At 41.0% G+C, this 10,742-nt stretch overlaps 1 protein-coding gene across 1 annotated transcript in view; it reads right to left on the bottom strand.

Annotated features, from left to right (window-relative positions):
• LOC138029123 (A disintegrin and metalloproteinase with thrombospondin motifs 6-like) overlaps positions 1-10,742 on the bottom strand; it is a 65,116-nt gene that overhangs the window by 948 nt on the left and 53,426 nt on the right. The window contains exons 22-26 of the mRNA XM_068876822.1: positions 9,374-9,506; positions 6,484-6,613; positions 6,112-6,322; positions 5,379-5,535; positions 2,751-3,047 (exon numbers count right to left, since the gene is read on the bottom strand). Coding sequence (XP_068732923.1) covers positions 2,752-3,047; positions 5,379-5,535; positions 6,112-6,322; positions 6,484-6,613; positions 9,374-9,506 — 927 coding nt within the window. The 3' untranslated portion in view covers position 2,751. The remainder of the gene's footprint in view (positions 1-2,750; positions 3,048-5,378; positions 5,536-6,111; positions 6,323-6,483; positions 6,614-9,373; positions 9,507-10,742) is intronic.

Here is a 10,742-nt window from a genome sequence, read left to right as displayed (position 1 = left end):
ATTGTATAAACGAAATGACGAATGACAATCGAGGACAAGCTAAATTCTCAGGCTTTGTATCGTGTTGAAAACAATCTCTTTCATTGAAAAACTCCCGTTCCGTCCATATTTGCTCTGTTCTAAACCGGTAGTCAAACCGGAGCACTATTGTGTATTACCGTCTCCTAGTTTTGCGCGTTCTCTTGACCAAATATGGTAAAATGGCGTAGTAGTGGAATAATAAAGGGTGTTTTTACTGGGTTTGCCCGTTCCCGCCTTTACTTATAATGTCACAACAAAAGAAAATAAAGGGGCAAGATAGGGAATCCCCTATACATGCCTTTATCCATAGGTATTATGTCTCAAGTTATTTTTAGATCGACTTTCACGCTCTACGCTGTACAGACCCCAAGGGAATTAGGCAAACAGCCAATCATATGGCTGGAATGTGTTCCGTGTGGATAGCCCATGCTTAGAGAGACCATTCCCGCCATATGATTGGCTATTGCCTAATCCCCTTGGGACCTGTACAGCGGAGTCGATCTAAAAATAACTTGAGACATATTACCTATGGAAAAGGGTATGTATGCGGGATTCCCTTTCTTCCCCATTTATTATCTCTTTGTTACAATAATAACTGCATCTTTTTCAGCACTAAGTGGTGTTTCATATGGTACCATGATAATACGTGATACAGGGTTGTGGCGTCAATCCTTCTGATGACAGAATTACTTGAAAGCGTAGGAGCTTGTCTGAGCCACCTTAAAAGAGTCTCTTGAGTTACAAATCCATCGATATCAAGAAAAGAGAAGAAAACAAAGAAGGATAAGTTAACACAGTTTTTGTTTAAATGTACTCAAAAGGAGGAAGTCGTTTTAATGACTTACACCTTAACTGCGGGATGAGACCAAAAAGAAGGTCTGCGGAGCGTGCAGAAAAATTATTTTTGCTTATTGATCCTATTTTTTTCTCGCTGTCGTCGTCGGTCCTCGCTTACTGCGATTTTCATAATTCTGCGGAGTCCAAACGGCGAGATTGCTTTTTGGCTTCTATCGAACAAAACGTCTGAGTTGACCCGAAAGAACGGTTGCCAAAATCAATTGATGTGTGACATAACCTTTCATTCCAACGGTACATTCGTACACTCGAATTCGACGCCGATGGAAAGCGATGAAAGCGGTACGAATCTCTTTACTGGAGAACGTCTAAAAAGCTAATATAATGTGTTAAAACGTTGTATCTGATCTGAGTTTTAAAATGTTTGGTTATATATCGATAAAAAATAGTCTTTGAAGACAAAGGACATCCAAGTCTTCCATGACTACCTCAACTCAGTCAACCGGCACATTTAGTGTGAAACTGCTGTCACCATTGTCCCAAAGGGCACACCATGGCGTTCCTTGACACACAAAGCACAGTCAATCGATCAGGAAACGCTGTTGTTAGTGTACACTGTAAAGTCACTCAGTGACACCAACAAGTACTTGGATTTCACTTCGCTCAGCCAAGCCCAAAGCAAGCGGATGGTAATTAACTGTTTTATGGACCGGGCGAACAACATCCCGTCAAGTTACGCCGAGAAAAATCTCGAGCGACAGCAGGTACTTAGTGATTTGAAAATCAATGGTTACCCCGACAATTTCATTGAGGAATGCTGTACCCCCAAGCCATCAACTGCAGTTCAAACACAAGATGCAGATTCGCGTTCGAAAGCCTTTACTACCCTGCCATACGTGACAGGCGTCTCGGAGCGAGTTCGAAATATATTCAGCGGAGCTAATATAAAAACAGCATTTCAGCCTGTTAAAACACTTGCAAAAGACCACCCAAACGATATCCAAACGAAAAGAATTGTTTACAGAGTTAAGTGCCGGTCTTGCGATTTCACTTATGGGAAAACAAAAAAGACCATGGAACTCGCGTGGTAGCGAGCACAAACCAGGCAAACGCAATAATAGAGAGTCGGCAATTAAAGACCACGCCGAACCACAGACCATGACGTTTGCGTCAACTATGTCCACATCATGGAAAAGAATGTAAACAATTGACACAAAAGAATTTTCCTGGAATCATGGCACTATGCAAAAAAAGAAATGCAGTGAGTGAAGAAAAGCCATTCCCTTCTGTTTACAAAACCTTGATGAAACCCCAGGAGGAACAGTGATTTTATTTAAATGACAAGTTCAAACTCAGAATTGCATTTTTTTTTTCTGAACAACGCTGCAGTTGCAAACGAAAATTCATTTTAAGACTATTTCTTATCTAGGTATATATAACCAAAAATTAATTGAATTCAGATCAGATACAGCGTTTATATCATGATGACTAATCGCCTTTCAAACACCTCTAAAAAGATATCATAATGGTATTTAGGTTGTGCGCGAAACAAAACCTCTTAATCACTTTCCAGAGGAGGCGTCGATCTTCCCAGAAATATTCGAAAGTTTTGATTGATGGAGGCCAAAACTCAGTTTGGCGCTTAGCGGTTGAAAGTGGGAATGTGCAGATTTATGAAAATCGAAAAGTTGCCTAATTTAAGTACCTGACATCTAAGAGAAACATCTGAATACACCTTATTACAAATTGGCCGCCATTTTAGTATTTTTTTTGTTTCCATGCAAATTGGCCCTTATGGCCTCATTCGAGGGCCAATTTGCATGGAACAAAAGAATACTAAAATGGCGGCCATTTTAGAATAAGGTGTATTGTGAGCCCCAAGTCGCGCGCATGTATCAGTTTTGAAGGAAGAGGTTATTTTGTAAAGCTCTTACCTTAATCGAAGGAGTAAACATAGTTTGTGTGTTGTTTTCCAACTTTTTCCCAGCAATTATTGGATGGTCCATACTTGTCATACGTAAATTCTGCACTATTTCCAGTCCAGCACTCCCCATAGAATTGGATCGAAAACACATGGTATTTCGGATATTTCTTGTGGACATATTCTGCGCAGCCGTCGATGGTCTTGGTCATGTTTGTCCAGTCAATGTTTGACCTAAAGTTCTTGACATATTCGGGGACTGCATGCTCCTTTCGGCTATCTTTGAAACAACCTAGACCTCTGTATTTCACTAATGGTATCAGAGTTAAAAGAACATGGTACATAAAAATTGAGTGTAATTACTGTATGATGGAGGGAGAGGGGGCCGAGACAAGGAGACTAAAGCTACCTGTATTCCGTACCCCGTTCCGATTCCTTTGTGTCCCTTTGTACCTCGCCCAACGTCGCTTGCCAAAATGGTTTTTGACATTTTAGTCGACTCGCCCTGTTTCTTTTTCCTGAGAAATTCGACGGCTCCCGAGACGCTGACCGAGCTGTAAATATGTCATGTCGATCATTTCATTCATTCCCTATGACTTGGCAAACGCAAAAAGGTTTCGAGTTTTACGATAACTAATCCTGTTTGTTTTTTTATGAATTTTCTCTTTCTCACGTATGAAATTTGCATGAGGCCTTGACGAGCTTGAGAGAACAGTAACTGAACTGAAGTCCGAAAAAGAAACCTTACTGGGTTCATGTTTTTGGATGGTTAGGATTAGTATATGCAAGATAACGAACGCTTGTTATTATTATTTTTTTAATTCTTCTCCCGCCTTTTGTATTCACAAAAGCGTGACGTTCAGGTGATCCAGATCGAATGCGACCATTATTGACGACTTTTGTCCGCAGAGTAGTGACATTGAAGTTCCTGACTTGTACGTTTTTTGAATGGACAAAGGAAACGAAGGCAATCAAAGAGTATCCTGCTAAGTATCAAAATGATAGTGGAATGCTTATTATTTATCCGAGTTTAAGAAGTCATTTGAGACCTGAATGCCGAATTAAGGTTTGTTTGTTTGTCATTTGTTTGTCATTGTTTGTCATTTATTTGTTTTGAGCAGGTTGAAGTTTTGGCAGCTATTCAGCTAATGTGGACCTGTTATACCCACCCACCCATATACTCACAGAGAACGGCCACAACACCGGGAACTTCATCCCCTACTCTTCTCGAATAGTGTGTGGGTTCTTTAATTTCCCACAGGGAACTAGTGAACATAAAAGTTGTTTGTGAGACGGGACCTACGGTTTATAGTCCTTATCCGAGAAGACTTGAAAGTCTAACCATTTGTGGATGTAATAGCCCATTTCCGAGTTGCTGCATGCCTCAGTTTCAAAGCGAGTCCTGGTGCACAATCATTCAAATGGAAATGAGTTGCGTATTCTTATGCAAATCAAACTCATTTCCCTTACAATAGTTGAGCACCAAGACTCACTTCGAAACCGAGACAAACAGCAACTCGGAAATAGCCCATTACAAAGACAACACTTTCTCCTCAGTTATTTAAAGACCCTGAGTGTTGGTCCGGCCGGAGTCGAACTCACGACCTCCGGCATGGTATCCCGGTGCTCAACCAACTGAGCTACCTGTGCGCGGAGTTCTTCCCTTCGTTCTCAAAATCTGTGGTAACCTAACGAGAAGCACACCCAATTTTGATATTCAACACCAAGTGTTCCTTTGCGTCTAAGCCTTTGCTACCTATTTCGAACAATAAGGAAAGGAAAAAGGTAGCGTTATTTTAGCTACTGTTTATCCTTACTTGAGCAGCAGCATTTGGGGACATTTTGTGACGTTAATTGCCTGTATTCCGAGTGAAGCTGACGTTCGGGAGAGGTCAACATTTAATTCCACCAACGGGAACACTTTGTTAAAGAAAGACTGGAGTCGATTAATAACCCGTAATAAGAGATAATCTGGGGATGACCCCACCATACATTTAATACTAACCGACAAAGGTTAGGTTTTGAGATAATTAAGCCTAAGATTAGCTTTTCGGAATACAAGCAGGACTTTACGAAGACTTACCAAAAGACCGGCGTGCGACATTTTCGGACTGATAAACAGTATCTAAGTCTAAGCAGCCATTTTGAAACGGTTAGCTTTCAATAACAGTGCTGTGACAACCTCAGTTTCAATCGAACAAGATGGTCCCGGTGGATGGAATCGAATGTTGACCGTGAGGAGAAGGGCAAGGGGACACTACGTGACGCTTATTGAAATCCTCATGCATCTAATTAGAAGCATTTATGGACATGTGCGAAAATTCCGAGAATTCAGGCCTCATGAGTTGCGTTGCGTAAAGATGCCAAAACTGGAAGTCGTTTGTCTCACGGCCGAGAAGCTGCCGAGTTGGAGAGAGGCATGGGTCTATCCCTGAAAAAAAAAATCACAAGCTGTTTTGCATTCCAGTTTTAGCGGTGAGTTTTTCATTGCAAAGCAGTTTGTCTTTTCATTTCAGGAATACACCCATTTGTCACACACTGCATTGATTTCCACTTTCTGATCGCCTCCAGTGTGCGGAGATGCTGAAAAAAAAAACCTCAATTATGTCACATTTTAACACGATAAGAATGGACTTCTTACTGGGGCAAGGAACGTGCGCGTTGCATTTCATTGTGGTCTGTGGCTTAGGGGCGTAATGACATTGAATCTCCGGAACAACTGCTATTCTACCCAGGTCATCCCGTCTTTTACAAATAATATTTCGTTTCTTTACGCCTCCTGCGCATGTAGATGAACACTGAAAGAAAAAACAAAGATAAAAGTATAATCATGAGCAGCTTGCACTAATTTTAGGTTGCTATGTTAAAATCCACAGTCGTTATTGCTATCCCTAGGATTGGCGAATGAGGCGCATAAACGAGGTCTGGAGGCAGCTCCTTCGCCCACTCTTAAAAAATGTTCCCGTTGTCTAGACCTAAATGTCTACCCTGGGTTTCCGACGTAAACTTCAAGATTCTAGAGAACTTACGTTGGCTATGAAAACGTTATGTAACAATAGCACTTCCGGTTATTCAAATCATTTCGCGGTCATCAGTTTTCAGGCAAGGAAAGGGTGTTTGAACTCTCCAGGAGAAAAATTGAAATAAACGGTTTGTACGTTTAGAGAGAAAATTGACAATTTATCCTCAGTTGCTTACGTCCTCCATATAACCTCAAATTTGATTATTTGGTGTTGATCTCAGGACGGAAGCAGAGGGGAATTGTTCCAAAACGTAAAACGCACGTGCGGGACTTGCAGAGCCACGTGACAGTTGTCGCCGTCGTCCTTGCTTAATTAATCAAGTTCTCTATTACTGTTTCCCCTCATCATCACCTTAGACCAAGCAGTTGGCATCCATTCTGCGTGGCATACAATAGCATTACAGCTCCGCTCTGTTGATCCAGCAGGCTTGGTGCCATTACATGACAATTCAGGAAGCCGTTGGTACTTAAATTGAGTAATATTCCGGCGGCAAATGATCAGTCGTTTTTGTACCCCTCGGCCGCAAGTTTTGGAACATGGACTCCAGACAGATTGGAACCATCTGAGAAGAACGGAACACAAGATGTTGTATGAATAAATTATAAATGAATGCATAAGAAATATGTTTGAGCAAGAGAATATGAGCTAGGTAAGCAAGCGAATCCCTCACCGAATGATAATGGAGCCTCTCGTTTAGACATTAAGCCGCGCGTTTTTACTTACTCGGGTTTGCAAGGATGAACGTTACATGGGCGTCTAACTTCTGGCTTCCTTGACTTCTTCAAACACAAGGCCTCTCTGATAGGAGAACCATCGTCAATTCTGGTGCATTCCACTCTTCGAGCTTGATTGCCTTAAATTTGAACAAAAAGGGGAAAAAGAAAGAAGTAATGCAGAAAAAAAAAAGATCTTATACAGGGACTGCGTACACATTTTCAGAAAACCAGTAAGAGTTTACTGGTGGCACTGAGTAAGGCCACCAACTCATACTTTTGAGTTTTAAAAAAGACACTATCAAACAAACAAACAAAGATTTGAAGAAGGTAAAGACTTATAGTAACACTTTTTTTAGGCTTTTAGTCGGAAATATAAACATTGGTTTTCCCCGTTGAGATTTTCAATTTCAAATTCAACCAAAAGTAACCGCGAGACACTCTTCCACAAGAAAGGATTTCTGTCTGGGTGGGAGGTTAACTATATAGAGGATATTACATGGCGGCGAGAAGATATGAATTTTATTTCGAGTGGTATAAACAAAATTTTACGAACGGGCGCAGCGAGTAAGTAAAATTTATATTTTCAGGACACCGCGTAATTTTCGCTTTCATTATACAGAGCAAAAGACACCAAGCGCAAACTTTATCGGCGTGAATTCCTGCTGCTCTGAAACTGGAAATCGTTCAATTTTTGGCATTTCTTCTTCAATTGCAAGGAATTCTTTGAATTGAATAATTTTAATTCCTATGAAATTTTCCTCGTGTTAGCATTTTCTTGTTTCTCAGAAAAGGATTTTATGTCAGCGTGAGAGAACTTCAGCACTAGTGAAGAGACGGAAATAAGCCACTCAGGTCCCAGATGTAGTTTCGTAAGAATTTTATGAGTGGTATATTTTCCAGTAAACACTCCTGTTTATATAATTAAGTAAACGCTATTTCGCTACACACGCTTCTGCACCCAGCCACTCGGCATTATCTGCAGCTTAAAACTGCGTTTTCCTAGATTGCTTCTGATTTTTCTTTTGTTTGTTTCTTTTCTTTTACTCTCACCAACCGATGAAAAATTAAGGGACGACCTAAAAGCAATTCTACGGCTGACCCGAAAACACTGACTCCGGTCCGTGAACCCCCACCCTTCTTATACGGACTAGGTCCACGGACTGCCTTACGGGCATGACAACCGATTACCCCTACGGACTCCCTCTGCGGACCACCCCAAAACAACATAAAAATAAAAGTAAATAAAACAAATAAGAACCAAGAGCCCATCACCCGGAGCCTCAATCTCCCATATAAACCCTTGGGGACAACCTTTGCCCGTATCTTTTTATTTTTAGACGTTCGAATTCCCGCCAATGCATTATGCCGTCCAATCAGAACAAAGTTTTTGTATTACATTACAAGCAGTCACGCACCAGTGATCGCGTTCGTCTCACAAAATATTCGAAAAATAAAAAGATACGGGCAAAGGTTGACTCAATGATATAGTCTGGATGGGGTCTCCGGGTGATGGGCTCCTGATAAGAACTAAATATTTCACTTACCGGTTGTCTGGATAGGCAACTCGTCTTGGCCAAATCTCAACCGTACGCTCCGCAAATTTAACAGACTATTTAAGGCTAAGGCTCGGGCGCAATGTATATTAATATCCGAGACCGATAATAACTATGTTCCTTCCGCAATTTTGTTCGGAAGTCACAGAGGTTGTGTTCTATTTTGTGAAACCTGGGGCGAGTAGAGGGGTTATATAGGGGTAGCCCGTGGACCGGTCCGTAAGGCAGTCCGCTGACCCGGTCTGTAGGGGGTTCCACAGACCGGGTACAGACCGGGGGTCAGTGTTTGCGGGTCACCTACAATTATGGTGTAATTGTAGTTATGGAATTTGACAAAAGCGCTTGAAATATGTACGTGTAAATCGCCGGTACGGTCTTTTTCCTCCCTTTGCTTGTTATTGGTGAATAAATAAAAAGTGGCACCAGGTTCGTAGACAATCACAGAGCGCATTCATCCCAGTCACGTAATCTCTTGTTACACAATTTAAAGTTACCTCTGAGGTAACTACGAGACGAAGGCAATTGCCTTTAATTGTAACCTGTATAGCAAGCTTTCCCTTAGGGAAAAATGCAAGATTTTCGATATTTTGGCCATGTGAAAAATGGGGCAAAAGTACAAGGAAAGGTTACGTTTATACAAACGCTGGCCGTTTAGCACTTACATTTTAAACAGAGTTAACTGCATAGAGTGTAATGTTAAGTGCTAGATTTCTATCCCATATGAGCCATGTGAGCGTTAGCCCTACTGATGGAACTGGGCCCACAGAAGGACAGAAAAAAACTCGGACCAGGGTGGGAAATGAGCCCACGACCTTCGGGTTAGATCTCCGCCGCTCTACCGACTGAGTTACAAGGTCAGACGGGAGCAGGCCATGGGAACTGAAGATGTTAAAGTCACGGCAATGAACATGTACAAGTACAAGGAAAGGTTACGTTTATACAAACGTTGGCCGTGTAGCCGTGTAATTTCCCACCCTTGTCAGAGTTTTCCTCTGTCCTTGTGTGGGCCCATTTCCATCACTGGGGCTAACGCTCACATGGTTCATGTGGGATAGAAATTTAGCACTTCACATTACACTCTATTCAGTTAACTCTATCGAAAATGTTGCTTGTCCTTCACGGAAATGCTTGCTACGCAGGTTATCTTGGTTGTTGTCGAGCTATTTTTTATTTCATTCCGTATCATCTTGCGTCTGCTTAGTAGTGGTAATACTTGCCGTCAAAATATACAGGAGCTCAAAATTTGGACCCGAAGCCGATCTAATGGTGATTCATGAAACATTCCAGCGTCAAACCATGAAACAAAAAGAAAGAGGAACATGAAGCATTGAATATTTTCTTTACCTCCAGCACATTCTCTGGTACACTGTCGCCATGCTTTCACTTTCCACTTGACATCTTCAGTTCCTACTGTAGTGGACTGTGAGGGATCGTACAGTTGGTACCACACCCCTGTCTTGGGATATCCAGGGATAAACTGAAAGGACAAGGTCTTATAAGTTAATTAATTGTTTACTGTAATATGATAAATTTGGTGTGTGGAACAGGCAGGTTCTACTTTGCTTTTCTAGCTATCGTTTGCTTTGTTTATTACTTTTAATTATTTCTTCTTCTTTTTTTCGTTTTATCCCACCTGTCAGTTTTACAGGATCTTAAACAAAGGGTGAGCCCAGTTTTTGCTTGCGACTGTGAACAAGGAAGGAAGAGAGACTGAAGATTTTGTCACTCATGGAAGTGAGTGAGTGAGTGAGTAAACAGTAAACAGTAAATCTTTATTGCGCCTTACTCTCCAAAGGGAGGTATCGGTCTCGTTACAATAAAGGTGATGATATCTACTTGAATAACTAATTAACTAAAAAGATCATACAATTACTTGTAATACAATTGGTATAAAATTATTTTAATTATTTTGCATTTAGGAAGTCTTTTCTCTTCTGAAACATTAAATATGTGTATTTACCTATTATCTTTGAAGTGCTTTCGTTTTCTAGGGTAAGTAAATACCGTATTTTATCCTCATCATTAAGGCTTTTGAAAACAACATCGTGTGTTGAAAGGAGAGAATGGAGCTCATTTCTAATGTTATCGTACCCTGGGCAATACATCAAGAAGTGCCGCTCATCTTCTATATAGCCTCTATTGCAGACTAAACACGTTCTTCCATCTACTGGGATTGGTGCACCTCTATTTTCGTATTTCCCAGTCTGTATTCGCAAGCTATGAACCCCCAGACGCAATTTTGTCATACTTATTCTATGTGCTGGGTTTCTGATAGTTTTGAGATAGTCTTCCAATTGGTAGTCGAATTTGACTTCTTTGTGTGTAAATTTCTCTCTAGAGCCTTCGGAAGTGTTGTTGCGAGCCTTCAGCCAATTTCGAATGTAGTCCTTTTTAAGCTGATTCTTTATGGAGGAACGAGCATTCTTAATGTGTAGTTGGCTTGATGTATTGCCTATAGAGTGCATTCGTATAGTTTCGTCATTATTTAATACATCAAAAAATTGGCTGTGACTTTTTGCGTGATGAAAGGCTTCCTTTAATAGAGGGTTGACTGTTTTATGCTGTAATCTAAGCGAGTAACTAAATATTGAAGCTTTTATGTCTATACTTAAAGGGTACCGTCCAAGTTCTGCCCTACAGGCAATGTTCTCTGTGTACCATGGGGTATTTAGTGTTTGTTTACAGAACTTGATATGGACTTGTTCGATAGTGC

The sequence above is a fragment of the Montipora capricornis genome, chromosome 13 (assembly GCF_036669925.1).
Source record: "Montipora capricornis isolate CH-2021 chromosome 13, ASM3666992v2, whole genome shotgun sequence".
Lineage (NCBI taxonomy): Eukaryota > Metazoa > Cnidaria > Anthozoa > Scleractinia > Acroporidae > Montipora > Montipora capricornis.
Note: the sequence above shows the minus strand (reverse complement) of the source record. Positions and strands in the feature narration are given on the sequence as shown.